The 25,097-nt window shown below is 41.1% G+C and overlaps 2 protein-coding genes across 7 annotated transcripts in view; both read right to left on the minus strand.

The window, feature by feature from the left end:
- Positions 1-3,357: 3,357 nt before the first annotated feature.
- Positions 3,358-6,532, minus strand: Kcnrg (potassium channel regulator). Its single transcript, XM_021230232.2, is given in 5 exon segments — positions 3,358-3,875; positions 3,877-3,950; positions 3,952-4,208; positions 4,211-4,357; positions 4,360-6,532. Coding segments are annotated over 5 exon segments (540 nt in total). The 5' UTR covers positions 4,394-6,532; the 3' UTR covers positions 3,358-3,847.
- An 85-nt stretch (positions 6,533-6,617) lies between these two features.
- Positions 6,618-25,097, minus strand: part of Trim13 (tripartite motif containing 13) — a 41,429-nt gene continuing 22,949 nt past the window's right edge. Inside the window, exons 2-4 of one of the 6 annotated variants that reach the window (XM_040740723.1) lie at positions 24,342-24,388; positions 14,684-14,784; positions 6,618-8,017 (exon numbers count right to left, since the gene is read on the minus strand). In XM_040740723.1, coding sequence (XP_040596657.1) covers positions 6,788-8,011 — 1,224 coding nt within the window. In that variant the 5' untranslated portion in view covers positions 8,012-8,017; positions 14,684-14,784; positions 24,342-24,388 and the 3' untranslated portion in view covers positions 6,618-6,787. The other 5 variants (XM_021230233.2, XM_013117207.3, XM_013117205.3 and 2 more) reach the window with 5 other exon arrangements.

Below are 25,097 nucleotides of genomic sequence, written 5' to 3' on the forward strand. Positions count from 1 at the left end.
CCCGGCCACGAACTCAGAGATCCACCTGCCTCTGCCTCCCGAGTGCTGGGATTAAAGGCGTGCGCCACCACCACCTGGCTCTCTTTGGTTTTTTTAAGACAGGGTTTGTACACAGAGGCCCACGAGGACCCTGAATGAAAAAAATAAATAGAAAGGAAAGGAACATGATTGCTCCTAGGTACAATAGAGGAGAGAGTTTATCACAGATAAAAGGGTGAACTTAGCTAGAGGCAGGGACATCCGGGAGAGTTCAGAATGCACGTGACTCCGAACCATGTGAGAAGGGGGTTGGAGAAGGGAGAGTGGACACAGAGGAACCAGGTAGAGCAGCCAGGAGGCCCAAAGGAAGTAGACAAAAAGGACCAGATAGCCAAAATGGCTGGGTTATATAGGGAAGGGCAGCCTAACCCTGGGTTGGAGAAGTTTAGAGTACGGGGTAGGGTATGACAGCCAGGAGGACCCTGTAACAGGTAGAGACTGAGGGTTGCTGGGAGAACTTACTGGCCAGCATTCATTTTGATATGTTAAATAGATACCTAAACCATTTGTTCCAGGTTTGAAATCTTACAGGCCTCAAACTCATGGTTCTCTACCTCAGACAAAATGCTAGGATTACAGGCTTGGATCTTTTTTTTTTTTTTTTCTTGAGACAGAGTCTTACTTTTTATCCCTGGCTGTCCTGTAACTCATTATATAGAACAGGCCGACCTCAGACTCAGAGATCTGCTTGCCCCTGCTTCCCAGGTGCTGAGATTAAAGGCCTATGCCTCCATGCCGGGCTCACGACATTTTTTAACAGATTTCCTTTTCAAATTCAAATCAATAACTCTAAATATTAAAATAGAGACTGTGACCAGCCTGGTCTACCGAGTGAGTTCCAGGACAGGCTCCAAAGCAATACAGAGAAACCCTGTCTCGAAAAAAACAAAAAAAGAAAATACCCATGTTTGCTTTAATAATGGCAGTATAGCACAAAGAATAGCTGTCATCAAGGATACCTTTGTGTCTTCCCACTCTTTGTTCTAAAAATGTTGGTTGGTTCCAGGCAGACACCAAAGCTGTGTAGTCTCATAAGTGTAAAATGATGTTTGAGCACATTCCTAGTTTTTTTTTTCCCCCTTTTGAGATAGGGTTTCTTTGTATAGTTCTGTAGACCAGGCTGGCCTGGAACTCACAGAGATCCACCTGCCTCTGCCTCCTGAGGCTGGGATTAATGGCGTGAGCCACCATTGCCTGGCTTCTAATCATTATTAACTGAGGTCATGCTGAAATGGTTACTGAAGGTCATGTACAGGAAATCATTACTGGAAAAGAAAACAGTTAATAACTAAAAATTATCAAACTACAAAGCACATCTCAAAAAAAGTTTATTGTGTTTGATACAAATTATTAACAGTAGTAAAGCATTTCATCTATTCCCAAGTGTGGATCTAAATTATACAGTCTAGAAACAGTTGTCACAAAATTACAGAATATAATGAAAGTATTAAGATACAAATAGAAAGTAATAGGTGGTTTAAAAAAAAAGTAGAATGTACTTCAATAAACCATTGAGGCAAGCAAAACTACTACGAATGACTCCCTGTGAAGCCAAACTGAAAGGGATTTCAAAGCATAAGAAAAGGATGACCTAACGGAAACTCTGCACTTCTCTCCAGTGCTGCAGGTAGAACCCAGGGTGTCTCCCAGTGCATGTCAGGCAACTACTCTTCCAGTGCGTTCCATCACCACACCTTATTTTTTAAAAGTTAAGGCCTAGTTTAATCTGAAAACAAAAAATCAGAAAATGAGTACAAAAGAAACTCTTGAATCCTGAGACCATAAATTGAACTAAGTAGTGTGTTGTCACATGAATGGATGTCTAAAGATGCAAGCCAGGGGCCCAAGAGAGAATAACCAAGCAACTTAGAATGCTAAAAACATGCTGAAGAAGCTTGGAAGCCAGGCTTATTCTATCATATCCATCATCAAAAATACATCTGAATAGACAGATTCAGACCAAAGACTAGCAAAAATCACAAATAATTAGTTATAAATTCAAAAGTAGTTATGCCCAGAGTTTTCACCCAATCACCACTTATTTTCATATCACTTTAAATAGACTATATATCTCTATTCTGAAACTGGCACTATGTAAATTAAACACAAGAAGAATTCCAAACTTAACCAAATATATCACCACATAGTAGCTGGGTCAGGTATCATATGCCTATAATCTTAGCATTCAGGAGGCAAATACAAGTGAATCAGAAGTTCTAGGCAAGCCAGGGTCACATGAGACCCTATAAAAATTGGAACTAAAGAAATAGCTCTGAACTAAAATTATCTGTGATGGAAATTAATTATGCCTTTCTCAGATTTAAAGTTGCAAAAAAAAATCTATGCTGTTTATGAAACATGTAACAAAAGAGGGGGGAGTCACCTGATATGTATATACAAGAATGGTCCAATTTCAGTTTCTAACACTGTTTTTTAAGATTATAATTAGTTCTTCCAAAATCTAAATTTTAAAAGAACATTTAATATTTCCAAGACATCTTTTCATCTATCATGTGTCTTCCTAAAATTGAGGATATCATTTTTTCCTTAGGTTTTTAACTTTCTGAAAAATGCCAAAAAGATCATTATCATTTAATTGAAATTTAAAACAATAAAAATTCCATTATTCCTCTTATTTAAGTACTTCCTCCCCCAATGAAAATAAAGAACAGAGTTTAAAGCAGTTTGGTAACAACAGGACCTTGGATGTTCTTCATGGCTTAATTGATTGATAACCATTTCTAAAATGACATTTCAGCTTCTTTGGAAGATCAGGAAATAATTATATAGATTTATTGTCATACTTGGCTGTACTGCTCTTTGTCCTCCAGTTGGTAGCTGAGACGAAGGGATGTGTTGTGGGAGACATAATTATTGGACTCCTTCCTGATAGCTACTGTAAAGGCTAAGAACTCTAAAATATGCCTATCTCTCAAAAGTGATTGCTTTTAAATGCTGTAAGGAAAGAAGACGAAAAAAGTTCTTTTCCTTCCTAAAAGTTAAAAACCGCTTTCCCAGTTGGTAATAATCACACAGAGCATTAAGACATTTTTAACGGGATGAGGTAGTATGTCCCTAACTGTAGGGCAGAGATCCGCCTTAGGATCCAGCCAAGAGCAAGAGACCAGGCAGGTGCAGTGGTGGTGCTCATTTTCAATCCCAGCACTCAGGAGGCAGAGGTAGTGAGAGTTCCAGGCCAGCCATAGCTACGTAATTAGACCTTGTCTCAAAAAATAAATAAATAAAAATAAAAGAGCAAGCCAGGTGTTGGTGGCACACGCCTTTAATCCCAGCACTCGGGAGGCAGAGGCAGGCAGATCTCTGTGAATTCCAGGACAGCCTGGTCTCCAGAGCAACTTCCAGGACAACCTCCAAAACAATACAGAGAAACCCTGTCTTAAGAAACCAAAAAATAAAAATAAAAAAGCAGCCATCATTTTTAATGTCTAGAAGAATAAATGCATAGTGTGTGAGGGAATCCAGTCATACCACTGAACCTCTCCAATGTTCAAGCCAGAAATAAGTTGATTCATTCCAAGTCATTCATTAGCAGTGGAATACAATCTACAGAATGAGTTCCTCTTATAACTACACTAGTTTCTATTTTCCCTGGGCAGTCTTGGTTTATTACCTATCCCACAATTCCTTCTTAGTCTCAAAGTGCCCAAGTTTAGAAAATAGCTACTTGTTCTAGCTGGACAAAACATTAGTCTGAATAAACATTTTTTTTTGGCCAGGAAGAGCTTTAGGCATAAAGAACTTTAAGCTTTGAGATAAAATGTTAGAAAACTGGAATAAAAGAGGTGCTTCAGCACTCGAAATACCTGCCTCCTGTGGTTGTCAATAGTGCCATCAGAGCCACAGCGGAAAACCAGGTCATGGTGAGAAAGTCTTTGTGGAGGCAGCGGAAGTAGAGTCATCTGAGGAGGGAAGGGGTCACTGCTCTGGCAGTGTTGTAGGTTGCTCTACAAACACTGTAATCCTCCTAGTTAGCAGTTTGATTGTTTTGCTACAAGAGCTAAACACCCTGAAGTAGGCTTGAGTATTTCTGTTTAGGAAATGCACATCCATGCCAGCAGGTCTTGATTGTAGCAGGTGCTGGCTTAAGTGATCAATAAGAGAGTCAAGTTCATAGAAAAGAGCTTCTCTCTGAAGCCTAAGATAGGGTAAAGCTCATGATTTCTCAGAAAATCTAAAATGAAAGTAAACAAAGCACCATCTCTATCCACAAAAATCTAGCCATCAACGGTCTTGATCTCTTCTTGGTCTCTGCCATCTAACACGCCTGCCAACTGAGAGGATAGTCTTGAGAATATCTTCCCACATTCAGAGTGACCAGGTCCTGACTACACATTCTTCCTAGCTTCTCATTAGAGGCTACAAACCATTAACATAGACTTATAGAAACCCTCTAATTCAACCTACTACCATGAATGTTTTATATGATTAAGAAATAGGGAAGTAGAAAACTAGACCTAAATACCAAGACAAACAGTGTATCCATAGCTATGTTTGTAAGTGCTAGTTGCTTGGGAACTGAACTTTCAGTGTATAAAATGGAAACAATAAGTGAAACAGAATGTCAATATAGCTCTCATGTCAAATAGATCCCTTTACTGTAATCCACTAAAACAAGGAAGAAAAAAATGGTTCAGGGGTAGAGTACTTGCCTAACATATGTGAGGCAGAGTTCTATCTCTAGCACTGAAGAGATCATTCTCCATGAAATCCTAACATAAATCTGTGTTTCAAACAGAAAACTACTCTCTCCACAAACATTTGCCAAGCCCTCATGGCTGAGGTAAGACTTATAGAAAATATGATTTTAGAACTCCTTAGAAATATAGCTAGATCATGAATTATGCTAAGAATAACCCTTACCTTACCTTCATCTGGACCATCTCATAGCTGGTAGCTGAGAAATACACTGTGCTTTTATTTTATATGCTTGGTGTTTTGCCTACATGTGTTTATGTGAGTATGTCAAATCCCCTGGAACTGGAGTTACAGGTAGGTGTGAGCAGCCATGTGGGTGTTGGGAACCTGAACCACCACTTCAGCCCCTTTTCACCAAGACATAGTCTGTGTGTAGCCTTGGCTATCCTCGAACTCACTCCGTAAACCAAGCTGGCCTCACAGAGATCCACCTTTCCCTGCCTCCCAAGTGCTGGAATTAAACGTATGTGCTACCACTGCCCACATTTTCTGTTACTGCTTTTTCTCATTCCTGATCACTTTAGTTCTTCTAAATCAAACCAAAGGGTGAAGACACTGCTCCCTAAAACCCAATTTCACTTAATGGGCTTTCTTTCAAGAGCCCATTTTTGCCGGGCGGTGGTGGCGCACACCTTTAATCCCAGCACTTGGGAGGCAGAGGCAGGCGGATCTCTGTGAGTTCGAGGCCGGGCTGGACCGATAGCCTCCAAAACAATAGAGAAACCCTGTCTCGTAAAACCAAAAAAAAAAAAAAAAGAGCCCATTTTCCCATAACAGAAGCAAGGTGACTAAAAGCAGCTTTAAGGTTTGTGCTCATTTGAATTCTAAGGTTCTTGAAAAAATATACTCTGTCCTGTGGCCATCTTTCTCTTATGAGCAGAGGACATTGAGTCTTCACCTGATGGCTTTATCTATGCATGCTAACAATTTGTCTCTTATGCTGTCAGATTCAAGATGAGTCCACACCAGTGAATTGGGTTGGCTGTACAATTGCTGTGAGCACAAACACAGCATTAGGTACCAGTTAAAAACCGGGTTTCCCAATTCCTGCCTTCAAGTATACACAGCTACCTTTAGTGAAAAGTTCACAAGAACAAGCTCACTGTAATGCCAATACTTGGGGGGCTTGAGGTAGGACTACCAGGTCAGGTTTGTCAAAAATAGGGGAGATTTGGTTTCCAAAATTACAACATTTATACTGTCATGAGAAACAGCCTCTAAACAAACTTGGGAATCCAATGTATTCAGACAGAAAAGTTACTTTGCTCCTTTCACGGTAAGCTTGATGATTCAGCACTACATTACCTGTGCCAATGAGGTACTGGCTCATGTGCTTCCTATGCCAGGGAAGCAATGTTAAATCGCCTGTGCTTACTTCTTGCTTGCTTACTTCTTGCCCAGGCTGGTCTCAAAGTCCCAGGATCAAGAAAGCCCTGAGTAAATAAGGTATACTCATATGCCATTATTACAGGACAAACTCAGTCAATACTAAGGGGCAAGTACTTTTTTTTAAAGATTTATTTATTTCACATTCAGTGTTCTGCCTACATACCCAAAGAGGGCACCAGATCTCATTACAGATGGTTGTGAGCCACCATGTGGTTGCTGGGAATTTAACTCAACCTCTCCAGCCCCAGCAAGTACTTACTTTAAAACTCCCTTTACAGCTGGGTGTCGGTGGTACACGCCTTTAATCCCAGCACTTGGGAGGTAGAGGCAGGTGGATCTCTGAGTTTGAGGCCAGCCTGGTCTACAGAGTGAATGCCAGGGCAGCCTCCAAAGCTACACAGAGAAATCCTGTCTCGAAAACCCCCCCCCCAAAAAAAACAAAACAAAACTCCCTTAACAAAGGAAGGAAAGGGTTGAAACTACTAAACACTTTTATCTTTATGCTGATATTTGGGGAACATATAAAAGACATTAAAGGCATACTTTTAAAAGAAACACACTGGATTGGAATCTTGACCAGATCTGAATCATTGCTGTGTTCTCTAACAATTCCATCAAGAAACAACTGTGTCGTTCAAAGATTTTATAGCAGTTTATATTTGCACACAAATTCTGCCACAGTGTTCAGTGCCACCAAACTAAAATTTTTGACTTTTTCACTAAAAATGAAAAACCCATCTGTGATCTGTTCCCAGAAAAAAACAGACTGTTCTACAAAATCAGCTGATTTAGGCAGGTAAGAACTGACACTTGAAAGATAGTCTTTCCAAGCTGCCAATTCATCAAATGGAGACCACTCCAGGAATATGGTAGGACCAAAGAATATGAGGAGACCCAGCAGAACTACCACCATGAAAAACTGGTAGGAGCGCCAGGGAATCTTGCTAATGAACATGCCTGTGTCTTGAGGCAAAGAAAGTTTATCCACATCGACTAGTTTAATTCCTTCCCACTGACTGGTATCAAAGTTCTTCATTAAAGGGCTTGTGGGCAAGTTAGAGGGTGGCAAAGGAGTTTCCTTGATTACTTTGATTTTCTCCCTGAACTCTTGCATCTGTTGCAAAAATATAATAGGTTCTGACACATCTTTAAAAGCCTCAGCAATGTTAAAGGCCATCCGCTGCTCCTGTAAAATAGTGTTGAGTTTGTTGATCTCTGGGTCATAGGCTTGCATAACTGCAAGCTTCATAGTCTCAAAGTCAGACAGGATTTCATTCTTCTTTTGATCTAATGTGTGTTGTAATTTCTCAAAAAACTCCTTTACTTTATCTGAATCTTTAGTGAGTAACTGTAGGGATTTCCTTTTGTTTGTTTCCAAAGTGTCCAAGTGGGAAAGAGCATCTCCCCGGCGCCAAGTCTCAAAACTCTGAAAGAGAGACTCAAAGGCATCCCTTTCCTGAGCATAGGCATCTTCAATAGAAGAGAAAACATGCTTATTGTGATCGCCACAAGTAGCACAGATCCCACAAATAAGCTGCATATCAGTTACACAGAAAATGTTGAGAGGCTGTCCCAAATGTCCTTTGCACACTGGCATTTTGGGAGAAACTTTGATTTTGTTATATTTCTCCACAATACCCTTTAGGGAGTAATTAACTTGTAGACTATTGACTCCAGTTGCTGAAGTTTCCTTACGGCAAGTAGGACATTTGAATGGAGAAGGTCTCCACAATGAATTCCGCACATTCCCCTCTAAGAGCCCTTCTAAACATTTTTTGCAGAAGTTGTGTGAGCAGGGCAAAACTCGGGGATCATCAAACAAACTGCAGCAAATTGGACATGTGAGGTCTTCCTCAAGCAGCTCCATCACATCCTGCACAGAAAAAGAAATGTTGAGATCTGGTGAGCCTCTGTAATAATCACAACACACCATCTTCCCCATAGAACCATCTCCTACTGACATAATCACAGCATACAGGGAAGAAAATTGGGGAAGGCATGCATACTAACACATATTTATCTCTGCAACAAGAACACACTCCTGTACACAAGGCCTTTGTGAGGGTTTCCCAACAACAGCCTTTGCTAAGACAGGGTTAGGACTGGGACAACTGCAAACTGAGCCAACAGGACCCAACATTGTTTTAAACAGAGCTGACTACTTGATGTCAGAAACAAAGAGTACCAGTGTCTGTAATAGAATGGGCTCTTTACTTTGGGCCCACAAGTATGAAATGGTATGCTACTTAAAGACAGAAAGAAGCACAACATAAATCCAAGCGTGAACTCTAGTCCAACTTTTACTGGAAATTGGCATATTACAATTACATAATTACAATTATTTAAGAGAATCCTAGTTTTAAAAAAACACAAAAGAACTGAAATTCAACCTTGCCTAGGGAATTAAATGAGGTAGATTTTTTGCTGTTTGGGGGGACTTTTTTTTAATTGGTGATTTTTAAACAACCAAATTCATCCTTTATACTGCCGCAGTAATTCTCTCTATGAGGGGCAGAAACTTAAAATGTCCCTCTTTCAGAGAATTAGTGAAGCCAAGAGCAACAGGAGGTATACTCTGCTGGAACTTTAACAGGAATCAAGCTGTAAGAAGCACCGAGCTGTGCCACTACTCAGTGTTCCTCAGGAGCACACAGGAGGGCAAGGGAAGGAGTGCTCTGAGCCAGGCTGACTAAACCACACACCCACAACCCCATCACTCAGAAAGACAAAGGCCTGTCTCGAAAAAAGACAGAGAAGGAAGGATATGAGTTCAAAGCAATGTAGCTATAAAGCAAGTTCCTCCCCATCTGAACTATGAGACCCTATTTCAAAAACAATAATAAAGTCCTGATGAAGCAAAGATTACTCATTTTGTCAAATCCTGCTTCTTGTATGCACGTCTTTTAAAAATGTGTGGCAAAATAAGAACTACATACAGAAGCACTCATGCATGCCAACAAAAGTTGTCTAAAGGGAGCAGCTCACGTGACTAAGCTACAGGAGAAGCCAGCTGTTTTTATTAGGAAAACACTGTAAGCTAGCACTATGCAGATTTAGGCAGCTGATAGACATCTTGAAAATGAGTAAAATGAGCTTGCTACTTACAGAATAGTACTTTCTGACAATGAAAACAGTTAAAATTTGTATTTTTTTTGCAAAATGTATCTACTCTTCCCATTAAAGATTCTGAAAAATGGTGAAGTTAATAAACGTGAAGGCTACTATAAAATGAAATATGTCAATATTTGGAGGTCTACAAAACAATGAACTAGTGCTTTTTCTTTTTTTTTTTTTTTTTGAGACAGGATTTCTCTGTGGCTTTGGCAGCTGTCCTGGAACTAGCTATTGTAGACCAGGCTGGCCTTGAACTCACAGAGATCTGCCTGTCTCTGCCTCCTGGGTGCTGGGATTAAAGGCATGTGCCACCAAGCCTGGCTGAACTAGTGCTTTTTCAGTCAATATTATAAATCATTCAGTAGAGAAGACTTTTAAAATATTAGAAAGAGCTGAAGTGTAGCTCACTGGTAGAACACTTGCCAAGACCCTGAGTTCAATTCCTAACACTACAGAAATAAAACATAAAAAAGTAACAAGCCAGGCAGATGGTGGTGCACGCCTTTAATCCTAGCACTTGGGAGGCAGAGGCAGGCAGATCTCTGTGAGTTCAAGGCCAGCCTGGTCTACACAGTAAGTTCCCAGACAGCTAGGGCTGTTACACAGAGAAACCCTGTCTCAAAAAACAAAAAATAATAATAAAAAAGTAACAGACAAGCAGGCTCATAATAAATGATCTCATATACTACAGCATGATAAAAAAAACTATTTGTTGAGGTTTGGCACAGTATTGAAGAGAAAGTTATCTCAAAAGTTACTAAAATACTACATCCTTTACCAACCACAAATCCGTATAATGCCAATTTTTTTGTATGTGTCAAAGTAATTAGAACAATTGTTTTCAATAATATAAGCATCCATGGCTAGGATATAGCTCAGGAGTTGGTAAAAAGTAACTTTACATACACAAGGGCCCCGAGACTCCGCCAAAGACAAAGCTATAGATACATAAAGAATGCCACTTTTATCACAAAGGGGGGTTGGGGGTATTTTTACTGAATTATTTGGTAACAATGATTTTACCAGTGTTATTTTAAATGAGTTAATGTGTTTTAAAGTCCTCAAGTCCTCAGTTTTCATTTCTAATATAGCAAGCAACTAGAATACATACAAACATATATACATACATACATATCTCAAAGCTCTTGGGATCCTCAGTCTTTGAGGGTGCTGATTGTTAATATAGAAAACACTTTCTCAATGTTCTTTTCTTCCTTTCCTCCCTCCTCTCTTCCTCTTTTTTTCCAGACAGGGTTTCTCTGGAACTCACTCTGTACACCAGGCTAGCCTTGAACTCAGAGATCTTCCTGCCTCTGCCTCCCAAGTGCCAGCTAATCCGTAGTTCTTATTCAAGTTTACTCAGGGATACAAATACTACCAAAATAATAAAGTAGGATTGTACTCTATGGCCATCAGATAATAATTTGGGGTTGGAGGTAGGGACATGCTGAGCAGAGTCTATCAGTCAGCCCACGTATGCCCAGCCTCAGTAATTCTGTGTGTATGTGTGCAGGTACACATGCAAGTGCCTGTCAGGGGCCAATGTTGTGAGATATTTGTACTGTGTGAAGATACATTGCTGTGATTGATTTAATAAAGATGTGAACAGCAATAGGCAGGAGGTATAGGCTGCACAGAAAAGAGTCAGAGATGAATCTAGGTACTCAAGAGATGCCTGGAGACACAGAAGAAGCAGGATATACATATAGTACTTGACAGAATGTAGATTAATAGAAATGGGTTATTTCAGTTATAAGAGCTACTTAAAAACAAGTCGAATGCTGGGTGGTGGTGGAGCATGCCTTTAATCCCAATCCCAGCACTCGGGAGGCAGAGGCAGGCGGATATCTGTGAGTTTGAAGCCAGGCTGGACCCACAGCCTCCAAAACAACACAGAGAAACCCTGTCTCGGAAAACAAGTCGAAACTAAGGCCAAGCTTTCATTTTTAATAAGTCTCCATGTCATTATTCAGGAGCTGACTAGTAGGACAGAGAAAGACTCGCTACAGGCCAAAGTCATCTCCAGGCATCTCTCTCAGTCCTCCCCCACCTTTACTTCTTGTAGAGGGTCTTACTGAAGCTGAAACTCACTGACTTGGCTGGGCTGACTGGCGCCTGGTCGATTTTTCTTTCCTTTTTTCTTTTTTAGTGTGTGTAGTCCTGGCTGTCCTGCAACTCGTCTGTAGACCAGGTGGACCCCAGACTGCCTCCTAAGTGATTAAAGGTGTTCATCATTGCCCAGCTTGACTTTTTGCATTTTTGAGGAAGGATCTTGCTATGTAGTGTGGTAGCCACAAAAATTCCCTTGCTTCAGGCTACTGAATGTTGGGATAGCAGGTACTGTATTAGCATGCCCCAAAGTAGATTCAATAGTTAGTATATATTAGGGCAATCTCATAGTAAATAGTAAGTATATAGTATGTGATTTGAAAATAAGATTAACTAGTGAATTGAGAAGTGACCTTTTTTTTTCTTTTTTCTTTTCTTTTTTTTCTTATGTTTCTATTTCTACTTTACATTTTATATTTTTATTTGATTGCCTTAAAACTTTTGGTCCCGTTACTACATTCTCCATATTCCCTAAGTTTCTTTGCCTATGGTACCCTCTCTTTTCATCCTGACCACCTTTGTTTCTTGTTATTTAATATTAAGCATGATGCAATTTTGTGACTGTTTTTACTTACAAATATACATTTTTCCTATCAGTAGCTGTTCTTCAAACATATGATAGCTCACTTTACAGATATGCTTTCTAATTGTCATTTTGTTTTTAGAATGGTTCTGTTCAACAGCTTTATAGCAAGTTTTAATTAAAACCTCTTAATTTCTGACCATTTCCTTAAATAGTTCCCATAGAGGCAATACTGGATCAAGGAATGAGCCTATTTTAATAAATGTGTGTGTGTGTGTGTGTGTGTTGCACATGTACTGAGATAAGAGGGCACTTTATGGGAGTTGGTTCTCCTCATCTACCATGTGAATCCTGTAGCTGGAACTCAGGTCCTGCCAACAGTGATAGCAAACCCTTTGCTGGCTGAGCCATTTTAAAACTGTAAAGATGACCAAGCCTCTTTCTAAAGAGGGTGTGTATTTCTGGGCATGATGATACATGTCTTTAATCCCAGCAATTAGAATACTCACCTGGATTTAAAATTTAAAACAATTTAAATAAGTTCCCATTAGTATACATCTAAGTATTCTATACATCTTGAGAACAAAAGGGTAGGAATGAACTGTAAGTTATAGACTCAAAACCAAAGTAGCTAGTCCCCTTAAGTTCATAAGTAAAAACATGGAGCCCAATTTACTTTGCCCTTCCGCCACCGAAGTATAGACCTTGAGTTTTCAAAGTTGTAGGATGCAGCACTATCCAGAAAGTCAGTCAAGAATTCAGTATCTAACCCAGGCATAGCGCTACACACCTTTAATCCAATCCCAGTACTCAGGATTACAGAGGCAGGCAGATCTGTTCAAAGTCAGCCTAGTCTATGCAGGGAGTTGTCACCAAAAGGAAAAAAAAAAGTCGGGCGTTGGTGGCACACGCCTTTAATCCCAGGACTGGTAAGGCAGAGGCAGGTGGATCTGTGAGTTCGAGACCAACCTGGTCTCCAGATCGAGTTCCAGGACAGCCTCCAAAGCCACAGAGAAACCCTGTCTTGAGACACCAAAAAAAAAAAAAAAAAGAAAAAAGAAAAAAGAAAAAAGAAAAAAGAAAGTAATTTCATATTCCAGCAGCTGAAAGTATGGCAAATGGCAGACCATATACTTAGCATGTTGATGGTACTGGCTTAGCTTCCTGGGAACAAAGCGATAATTGTATCTTTATTTATAAAACAATGTTTCATAAACTTCTAAAAATATCTTCTAAAACTCTATGGTTTTCATAAAATGAGGATCTTTTTATTGCTATCTTTATATTTCTGAAAAATAAATACAAATTTCATAACAAACTTTAAGTAGTATACAAATACTATGTAAATTATAAATACATATTTAAGGTGCTCTATTAGAGGGTGAGAATAGGACTCAAATGGGTTTAATTCTCCTGGCCAATGACTCCAAAGCAAAATCATTGGGCACCAGATACATGAAGCATGACCTCAGGAGGCCTGGTCCCCTGCCACACATGCACAGGGCAGGGCTGAGGGAACCACCTGCATAGTGTGAACAATTTCCAGCACCACCAAAACATAAGCACACAGATGAAAGTGTATTATAAAAAGATGTGTCCATAATTAAGTCAACTGGTACCAAAGTAGATAAAGAAATAGGTAAATTAAGTAAGTACTAGCCGGGCGTTGGTGGCGCAAGCCTTTAATCCCAGCACTCGGGAGGCAGAGGCAGGCGGATCACTGTGAGTTCGAGACCAGCCTGGTCTACCGAGCGAGTTCCAGGACAGCCTCCAAAGCCACAGGGAAACCCTGTCTCGAAAAAACCAAAAAAAAAAAAAAGTAAGTACTAGGGGAGGAAGGAGGCCTGAAGAAATGTATCTTCTGAGCCTTCTATCACTATGATAAAACACTGACCAAAAGCAACTAGCCATTTCCAGGTCACAGCCCATCACCGAGGTAAGTCAGGGCAGGAACTCAAGGCAAAACAGCTTTTTATTCTACACAACATTGCCTTCTACCTTGGAACCCACTCACATTCAGTAAAGTACAACAGACACCATCAAAAATCCACATGGACTGCTTGTTGGCTGTGCTCTGGTCCACAACAGGCTCGTTCTTAGCTGGCTTTCTTATGGTGCCCAAGTTAATCTGCCTAGGGGTAGGGCTGCCCACAATGTGCTGGGCCCTCCCCTTCTTTGTGAATTAAGACAGTCCCTCACAGACATAACCACAGACCAACCTGAAAAACAATTAGACTGGGGCTGTTTTTAGGTGACCCTAGGCTGTGTCAAACTGATACTCAGTATTAAGTAGGTCAGGGGTGTACTTCAATGGTAGGGTACTTGGCTGGTGTCCTGGGTTCTTTCCCCAGCACCAAATAAAACAAAAATATGAAAGAGGCATAATCTGCCAAAAGTGCATCGAATTCTAAGCAGCACGAATGCCTATATAATGGCACTCTTTTTACAGTACCCCACATGCAAAGGTCTAGAGAAGAGCAAGGAACTTGCCTTCTACAGCCCCACAACTGCAAAACTTAGACAAACCACAAAAGAAAATGCTGCCATATCCCTTTTTTTCCTTTACAGCATAAGTATATTATATTATGTATAGTAATTGCCAAAGAAAGCAACGGGCAGCATGGATTCTGTCTTGAGTTTTGAAATATGCAAAGAACAAAGGACCACCTATTACTGACGGAGGGTGGATGTGCGCATATTCTCTGTAGTCCGATCTGGAATGGTCCTAAGACTAATAAAATCTGACATTTTCCTTCATAAATACCAGACATAAAGGAATATACTAATGTTTACCTCTGTCCGGGGCAAGCAGGTGCTTTCGGCAACGTCACTATTTCTCTGGGAAAGCCGATTTTTGTTTATCGCCCACGTCTTGACTGTAAAACTAGAGAATGCTGTAGAGAAAGGAGAACGAGTGTTATTCAGAGATCTGCATTGTTTACCCTCCATTTAAAATTTTTTTCAATCTTCCCTCCCAACACTTCCCTCCAAAAAAAAAAGCCAGCTCGCGGTGCCTTGGCTTCCTAGTCAGGGCGCCTCCCCAGCGGCGCGCGGACCTTCCTGGCGGCCACACCGGGCCACTGCCGCCAAGCGGGCTGCCTGCCTCCGCCCACGCAGGTGTCCGCCGCTGCGAGCGCCGCTCACTTCTGCCGGCTGCGGCCCGGCAGCGAGGCTGCAAAAAGGACAAGGTGACCACGCCCTCTATCGCCCTCCGCCCTGCGCCTGCGCAGCGTCCTGGTCGCCCCACCACGGGGAAGTGCTTCAGTGACCCGACAGGAGGTGGGTTTGGATTGTTGTGGTTTTTGTTGCCGGTCCTAGCCTTAGGGGAGAACAACAAAAACAAAGCCCAACCCTCCACACCACTTTGCCTGCCTCTCAGGGCCTGCGGACCCAATTGTAGGAAAAAACACTACTGCGGTTCCCCGCGGGGGCAAGAAAGAACTTTTGTTTTTTTAAATATCTGCAGGTAGCAACTACCCTGACTATTTTAATGCCCGCCTCCGGAGTGGGGACGTCATTGTGGTTACAAAGAATGAAAAAAGTGGCTCCTATCCAAACTTGAAAGCCTGAGGAAATGAGGTAGTGTAGGGCGAGTGTGCCAGAGAAGCACGTTCACTCCTGCTTGGCTTTAGGAGGGCAAATTTGGAAAAAGTGCGCGTTCGAGTCAATAAAAATGCCCTCTTCATTCCACGTCCCACGCCGTTGTGTGGATCCCAGGCTGCACCACTTTGCAGAACAATCCCTATAATTTCTAGCTTAGTCCTCATGAGAGCACAGTACAGTGGAATCAAGAGCTTATCCTTTAAACGAACATTTTCTACAAGGCGGAAAAACAAGAGGCAGCTCGGAGAACATCAAATTCCATGCACATGTTCTTTTCTACAGTACCAAAAATGTCAATGCAAAAAGAAAACTTCATCCCAGACCAGCACAAAATATGCTGGCAGCAGGGCATAGTGGCACACGCCTTTGATCCCAGGGCTTGGAGGCTTGAGGATGAGGGTGTGGCTCAGTGATAGAGTGCTTCCAGCGATTTCAGGCCCTGAGTTGGTCTCCTGAATGACAGCAAGAGCGGGCCTTTAATCCCAGCACTGGGGAGGCAGAAACAGGTGGATCTCTGAGTTCAAGGCCAATCTGGTCTACAGAGTGAGTGCCAGGATAGTCTCCAAAACAAACAAACAAAAAGACAAGAGTAGACCTAGCTGTCCTAGAACAGTAGTTTTGATCTGTAGACCATACTGGCCTTGAACTCACATCTGCCTGTCTCTGCTGAGTGCTGGGATTAAAGGTGTACACCACTACCACCTGATCTGTTTCTTATGTTTAAATATAGTCATGGGGGTACACCTCCTTTAATCCCAGCACTCAGGAGGCAGAGGCAGGCACATTTCTGAGTTTGAGACCTGTCAGATCTAAATAGTGAGACACACATTTTAAAAAATTGCATTCAGAATCTATTACTTTAGCAATTTAAACAAAAAAGAAAGGAAAGCAAATTTGTAAAAGAAAAAAGATAAACTCAAATGGAATAAATATATAGTATATATCAAAATTTTCTAAATGGTTGACAAAACCAAGTCCAAGTTTTTAAAAATAAATCTATAAAAATATAAATCACCAATAATCATGAGGAAAGCAATTCTTTATCACTGATAATCATGTGCAAAACAAAGCATTGATATAGTCTTAAAATTCACTTATGTGGCAAAGATTTAAAAGTCATAATGACTATCTGCTGGGTAGGCTTGGGAATAATCTTAGAACCTGAGAGAAGAAACAGGAGAAGGAGCATAAAGTAGGAAAAGAAGCAGAATGCCCAGGGCTGAGGGTAGACTCAATGATGACAATAAGGAGCCGAGCTCTGTCCCTCTAGCCTGAGACTGCAGAGAACAGTGACACAGTGTGAACTTCAAAGGGTGGAGACTGTTACCATAAATGCTTAAGGAGAATGGTGTACTTACTGATGTGTGTATATCCATCAAAACACCACGAGGCACCCCAGGAATATGTACATACACAGATGTATTCTTCTTAAATTAAAAATTAAAAATACAAAAAGAAGGAAATTGCACTTTAAAAATGACTAAAATCTTACAGTTATGTTACTGGTGGCTTTGGAAAAAGAAAAATCCATGTCTGGAACTGAGACTAGACATGGGGACGTGACTGTGAAGTATTAACATGACATGACAAGCTCACTACAGACAAGGGCTGCAGCGAGCTGTACTTGCCTAGAGGTCCCAGCAGGGGAAACCGTTTGGAAAGCCTCTTGGCCTACTCAATCACACAGGCCATTCTGTATTCCATAAGCAAGGGATGATTAAGGACATAGAGACAAGACACGGAATATGAATGCCCTTCCTGGGAGAATAGCAGAAGAGAGACAGCAACATATGGCGACATATAGGGCATCATAGTGTTTATAGTAAAGGCCGGCCCCAAGGGACTGCATGAGTCAGCAACAGAGCCACCTCCCCTGACCCAGCCCAGAGTACTGTCCTTTCCTTAATAAACTCAGTGGTGGCTGAGGTTCTAATATATATATGCACATATATACATTCCTCATATAAAACTGATAATATAAAAAAATCTATCCTTATATATGATTGTGCCTATTTGAACAATCAATATGTTTATGGTTTTTTATATCATTTATTCAATGCTAAATTAGTTTGCAGGTGCCAGGTAAACAAAAGTTGTTAAATTGGTCTTGCTTCCTTTTGGTTTATAGTAAAGTAAAATTTTAAGGGGGGAAAAATTCCAACCCCAATTGTCCAAACAGGCTCAGTAGCTTGGTCACATGTCCAATATACCAACTAAATGGGTAAAATAACAGCAAAAGATAATTGTATTAGTCAAGGTTCGCTAGAGTCAGAACGTGTGGAATGACTCCCTCACTGTGTGTGTATGTGTGTGTATGTATGTATGTGTATGTGTGTGTATGATTTACTGGAATGACTTATAAACTACAGTCCAGCTAATCCAACAGTGGCTAGCTATGAATACAAAGCCCAAGAATCTAGTAGTTGTTAGTCCCATCAAGCTGGGTGTCTCAGTGGTCTTCCATGTATCCTGGAATCCAGATGAAGTAGACTCCAGTGCTAGTGAAGGAATAGATGTGCTGTCAAGGTGAGGGCCAGCCGGAATTGTCCTTACATAGAATTCCAACAGAAGGTATGGCCCAGATTAAAGGTATGTCTTCCTATCTCAAGATCTGGATCAAAGGTGTGTGTTGTTGTCTTCCTGTCTCAAAATCCGGATCACAGGTGGGCCCTCCATCTCTGGATTGTAGTTCATTCCAGATACAGTCAAGTTGACAACCAAGAACAGCCATCACAATAATCAATATGACAACTTTGGTAAAAATCAGTAGCGGTGGCTAATGGTCCTAGAACATCCTTTGGGGGAGTTAGCATGAGTTCTTAAATTTAAATTTTAAAAATCTTTTCTTCGGTGATACATAGCTGGAGAGATGGCTCAGCAGTTTAGAGCACTATTGCTCTTACAGAGGACAAGGTTTGATGCCTACACCCACATAGTGGCTTACAACCATCTATCTGTAACTCCAGTTCCAGGGGTATCTGACAGCCATTTTTGAACTTCTCAGGCACCAGGCGTGAAGTGACTCCTCAAACCCCATTTCCAATTCTAAGCATTAAAATAAGAAATAAGTTTTGGTTGTGTCTCTAAGCACTATAAAGTTCTAACTTCTAATAGGCTGAGCTCTTGTTTCTATCACTGTTATTTGTATTGTCATAGTAATAAAAGATAACCTTGTTTAATGAAATTTAAAGAATACTATATTTAGCCAGGCGTTGGTGGTGCACACCTTTAATCCCAGCACTCGGGAGGCAGAGGCAGGCATATCTCTGTGAGTTGGAGGCCAGCCCTGTCTACAGAGCAAGTTCCAGGACAACCTCCAAAACAAGACAGAGAAACCCTGTCTCGGAAAAAAAGAAAAAAGAAGAATACTATATTCTTCTCTAATTTCTTCTACAGTGTAGTTTTCCACTTTTCCAAGTGAAATCTGGTATAATACCAATATAGAACAACAGATCAAATCAGTATCCTCAGATAAGAATTAAGATATTTAAATTTTAAAGACTAGTTTTTGGGTTTTTTTTTTTTTTTTGTCTAAGAGTTAGACTAGCCGGGTGGTGGTGGCGCACGCCTTTAATCCCAATCCCAGCACTCGGGAGGCAGAGACAGGCAGATCTCTGTGAGTTCAAGGCCGGGCTGGACCGACAGCCTCCAAAACAATACAGAGAAACTCTGTCTCGTAAAACCAAAAAAAAAAAAAAAAAAGAAAGAGTTAGAGCTAGCCATTTCACATGTAGTTATAACTGTAAGATCAAGCTGGACAAAAGAAAAACTAAAATGAAAACCTAACTGGTTGTTTGCATACCCCAGTATAAGCAAGATGATCTCTTGTTAGTTGCCCTCAGGGTAAAAGAAGAGGGAGGCAAAGGCCACTGAGAATTCCAAGATACAAAAACATTCGGAAAATTAAAAACAAGAAAACAACAACAAAATGCCAAATCCTTATGTGTCCTAATTGCAGTTCTCCCTCCTTCCCTCCCTCCCTTTCTTTCTTTCTTTTTTGTTTTTGTTTTGCTTTGTTTTTCCAGACAGGGTTTCTCTGTAGCTTTGGAGCCTATCCTGGAACTTGCTTTATAGACCAGGCTGGCCTGGAACTCACAGAGTTCCACCTGCCTCTGCCTCCCGAGTGCTGGGATTAAAGGTGTGCACCACCAGCACCCAGCCTTAGTTGCATTTCTATTGCTGTGATAAACACCATGACCAAAAGCAATTTGGGGAGGAAAAGGGTGTATTTCAGCTTTTTGTTTGTTTGTTTTTTTGTTTTTTCGAGACAGGGTCTCTGCCTCCTGAGTGCTGGGATTAAAGGTGTGTGCCACCAAACCCGCTTATTTCAGTTTATACTTCCACATCATGGTTCAGCATTAGAGGGAGTCATGGAGTGCATGTGACTACAATACATGACAGGGGACAGATAGTCTTGTCTCTTACGGAGTTTAGTTTTTGATTGATTGATTGCTTGATTCAGACAGTCTCATCATGTAGCCTGTTCTAGTCTAGAGCTCATGTAGACCAGGCTGGCCTTGTGCGGGCACTGAGAACAAAACTCTCTCTATCTTCTCAATCTAATTGTTTTATTTATTTTTTTAAGTGTAAATTGTAGTTCCTTAAATGCCTGTTTCCTTTATATGTTACTTTCACTCCATTAGGCCAGGCAGTATTCTTGACTATTTTAACTCTTGGTATATTACTCTTAATGTATGTCTTGTTATATCAAATAAAAAGAATTAAGAATAAGATCTGGATCATAAATGCTAATAGATTCTAATGATGTAATCCAGAAGTTTCTTCCTTAATGATTTTACCACTTATTCCTCCTTCCCGAATTCCACTTTCCCACCTGCTACTCAGCCTCCTCTATGTATAGAACTTAACTAAGTTGGTCAGTTTCAATATGGAAGCAATCCTCGGAATAGTCATGGTTTTCATCTTCAATCTGGAAGGAGAAATGTGCTTTCTGCAGCTGTAGCACTCGGCTCTGGCCTCTGAAACCTCTTATAAGGAAGAGCCACTTCCAAAGGAAGCAGCCAAGTCTACAGAGACAGGACTCGAGTGCATCCAGCTGACAGCACATGGCAAACAGCACCTGGAGTAGGCTTTCACTGCAGTAAGAGCAGCCTTCAAGTCACCCACACTCACCCCAGAGGAAGCTGAAGATGTCCTAGCAGGCCAGGGAGCAGGGGTGGTTGCAGCCTTAATCTGTGGTGATATTTTGTTTTTGCTATAACAAGTAAAGCTTGCCTGAAGATCAGAGTGTAGAGCTAAACCACATTTCTTAGCCACAGAGGCCAGGCAGTGGTGGTACACTTTTAATCCCAACACTCAGGAGAGGCAGAGGGATCTCTGTTAGTTCAAGGCTACCTTGGGCTACATGAGATTGAATCTGTTTAAAAGAGAAACAAAGCTCACACAAAGGTGAGCCCAGCAACTGGGATGAAATGCCTTTAATCCCAGCACTAGCGAGGTGGAGACAGAAGTGATATGGCTAGGCAGAGAGAAAAATATAAGACAGGAGAAGACAGGAGCTCAGGGGTCAGTCTGAGGTTTCATAGAGAAAAGTCAGCGTGGGGATTCGTAGAGACGAAAGCAATCTGAGGTTTGTAGAGGTAAGAACTCTGTGGCTTCCCACACCGCTTCTCTGATCCTTCCGCTTTTAGCCCCTGATAGCTGACACTGAGTTTTTATTATTAAGACCAATTAGAATTCATGCTACATTAATCTTCTAATCTAGGTTCTTTATTTGCAGATGATAAGATCATAAAAGGCCCTAAAAATCCCACCAGGAAACTTCAATAGCTGATAACTCTTGCATCAAAGTAGCAGGATACAAAATTACCTCACAGAAATCAGTAGCCTACTTTTTTTTTTTTTTTTTTTTTTTTTTTTGGTTTTTTGAGACAGGATTTCTCTGCATTGTTTTGGAGGCTGTCCTGGAACTCACTCTGTAGACCAGGCTGGCCTGGAACTCACAGAGATCCACCTGCCTCTGCCTCCCGAGTGCTGGGATTAAAGGCGTGCGCCACCAACGCCCGGCTCAGTAGCCTTCTTATATAAGAGATAAGCATGCTGATAAAGAAATGAGGGAAATAACACCTTTTAAAATAGCCTCAAAAACTATCTTGGAATAACTCTAACCAAGCAAGTGAAAGATTTATATAATAAAAACTTTAAGACATTGAAGACACCAGATAGAAAGATCCTCCATCCTCATGGATCAGTAGGATTAATACATGAAAATGGCCATCTTACTAAAAGAAATCTACAGATTCAACACAAGCCCCAACAAAATTCTAACACAATTCTTCACTGAAATTGATAAAACAATTTTCAACTCCCCTTGGAAACATACACACACACAGAAAAAAACAGGATAGCATAAACATTCCTGAATAATAAAAGAACTAACGGAGGTATCACCATCCCAGATTCCAAGTTTACTACAAAGCTATGGTAATAAAAATACTATAGTATATACATAAAAACAGATGCACAGATCACTGTAATTAAAGACCAACACATAAGTCAACACACCTATGGACACCAGCTTTCTTTTTTTCTTACAAAGAAAAAAATATACATCTTCACCAAATGGTTCTTGTCAACCTGGACGGCTGCATGTAGAAGTATCTGAAAAAACTGCATACTTATCACCCTGCACAAAACTCAACTCCAAATGGATCAATCTTCAACATAAGACAATATACCCTGAATTTGACAGAAGAGAAAGTAGGGAACTGTCTTGAGCTCATTGGCACAAGAAAGGGGTTTCTTAGCAGGATACTGGTAGCACTGACACTAAGACTTCATGCAACTGAAAAGCTTCTGTATGGGAAAGAACACCATCATTCAGGCAAAACAGCAGCCTATAGAATGAGAAAAGAACTTTACCAATTAAACATCTTGCCGATGATTAGTATCTATAATATATAAAGAACTAAAAAAAATGAACATCAAGAAAAACAAATAACCCAATTTAAAAATAGGGTACAGAACTAAACAGAATTCTCAAAATAAAACACAAGTGGCTGAAAAACACTTAAAGAAATGTTCAACATCATTAGTCATCCTAGAAATGTAAATTAAAACTAGTTTGGGATTTTATCTCACACTAGTCAGAATGGCCAAGGTCACTAAAACAAATGACATCACATCCTGGTAAGGATGTGGGGAAAAGGAAACAACACTTATCCATTGCTGGTGGGAGTGAAACATGTACAGCCACTATGGAAATCAGTATGGTGGTTCCTCAGGAACATAACAATAGAATGACTCCTAATGACAGTCTGGTATGTCCAGAGATTAGTGCTCTACTCAGCCCTCATCAGAGAAGCTTCTTCTTGCAATAGATGCAACTAACACAGAGACCCACAGCTGGACAATGTGGAGAGTGAGAGACTTTGGAGCACTCAGTCCAAAATGGAATGTTTTCATCAAAGCCCTCCCCAAGCTCAGGGGTCTATGCAGAAGAAGAAGTAGAAAGACTAAGAGTCAGAGGTGAGCCGGGCGGTGGTGGCGCATGCCTTTAATCCCAGCACTTGGGAGGCAGAGGCAGGCAGATCTCTGTGAGTTTGAGGCCAGGCTGGACCGACAGCCTCCAAAACAATACAGAGAAACCCTGTCTCGTAAAAAACAAAACAAACAAAAAAAAGAGTCAGAGGTGATGGATGACTCCAAGGAAACCGTGTCTTCCAGACACAACAGGACTCATCCACATATGAACTCACAGAGACTATGGCAAGCACACAAAAGGCCTATACAGGTCCTAGCACAGCGGGAAGTAGACAAGGTGTCCCACCGCAACCAAGAAGCTGTCTGCAATTGACACCCACTCATAAAGGAAAACTCCATTTTCTGCAATGGAATCTCACTGGGTATATTGACTTGAGGGCAGACCCTATGTCCTGCAGGAGATGGTCAACACAAAATGAACTCAGTGGTATTTCTGTAGATTTTTTGTCTCATATGCTTTTGGGGTCATTTTTTTAATCTTATTTTTCTTTAACTTATTTCTTTTGATTTCTGTTTTTGAGTTCTCCTAGTGGTTTGTATGTGTTTGTTTGATTTGTCTGGTTTTTTTAAGAGAGGAAAAAACCAACATAAAGTTGGGTGGGTAGGAAGGTGAGAGATAGCTGGGAGTAACTTGGGGAGGGAACATAATTAAAACATATTGCACGGAAACTTTGTCAATTAAGAAAGAACAGTAGTAGATTAGAAAAAATCCATATAATCATACAATTATCATTTGTTGTGAAGGTTGTTGACAGATATTTCTTTCATATATAGGTATTTTATATTAAAATACCAATGAACCAGGTTTAATGCCTAGATGCACACAACCTTGAGTGGGCCCTCACTCCTTTCCCCAGGGATTTTCTGGGAATTTTGCAACTGTGTAGTCAATTTTCTCTTCCCAGCTTCATACAAGTTCTCAGGCTGCCAGGCTTATGTAGCAAGTAGCTTTACCTGCTGAACACATTGTGAAGCCCGAGACTGCTTCCAGTGGAGCTGTCTCCTTTCTGCATCCCTGTGACCTAGAGTGTTGCTCTAGCAGTTGTAACTCTACCAGGCACACCTCTAGAACCACCCTTGATGTCATTTAGGTTCCTAACAAATCACTGAAGACAAGTGCCTCAAATCCTTTATAAGCCTCTGTCCCAGAGAAGCCCACACCAGGCTCCGACATTTCACCTTCTTCCCAAGGCTTCTTTCTCCCAGTCTTCATGCTTAAATCTATAGTAAACATGTTTTTAGGGGGGCTAGAGAGATGGCTTAGCAGTTAAGAGCAACTGATGCCCTTGCATAAGACCTAGGTTTGCTTCCCAGCACCCTCATGACCACTCAGAGCCCTCTGTACCTCCAGTTCCAGGGATTCTGATGCCTCCTTCTTACTTCTTGGGGATCCTGCATACATGTGGTGCGCAGACACATCAGGCCAAACAAACATATAAGGAAAATAAAAATAAATACCTGAAAAAAAATCTTAATAAACCCCAACATACTTCACACTTTATACTGTGTCCAAGCCAAGGATCCAGCTCTACTTGATTGGAGGGCCTAAAAGATTGCATGGGCTTCTCAGGCCACCAGACAGCAGAGAGCTGTGTCTCTCACCCGGCCGTCCTGTTACTGGTGACCGGTTTCACTGTGCATTCGAAGGAAGACATCAGAGCATCTGATCAGATTTACAGTTTGAAAGGCCTCTCTGGCCGCACTGGAGGGCAGATGCTGCTGAGGGCAGCATGGAGGAGCAGCTTGGGGAGCAGCAAGAAAGAGAAGGAAGGATTGATCTGGACTGAGAGGAAGCTCAAGCTTTCAAGTTGTATTTTGAGGTGGCAACTGACAGGACTTGTTAGGAAGTTGGTTGGGGCCTAAGAGAAGAGTTAATGACATCTTCCGGGTTGGGCCTCAATCCTGAATCTTGATGAGATTGGTTGCTGTGAGAAAGGACGTAGAAAATCTTCCATAGCCATTGTTCCCCCAAAGAGAAAGGTGTCTCCCCTTCTTCAGTAAACAGGACTAACAGAGACACTCATCCCACTCATCTGAGGCGAGAATAGCTCTCTGCTGTTATGTGTGTCCTCTCCTCCTGGGGAGTACATTCCTACTGCAT

This window comes from Mesocricetus auratus, unplaced genomic scaffold, assembly GCF_017639785.1.
Source record: "Mesocricetus auratus isolate SY011 unplaced genomic scaffold, BCM_Maur_2.0 Super-Scaffold_100707, whole genome shotgun sequence".
NCBI lineage: Eukaryota > Metazoa > Chordata > Mammalia > Rodentia > Cricetidae > Mesocricetus > Mesocricetus auratus.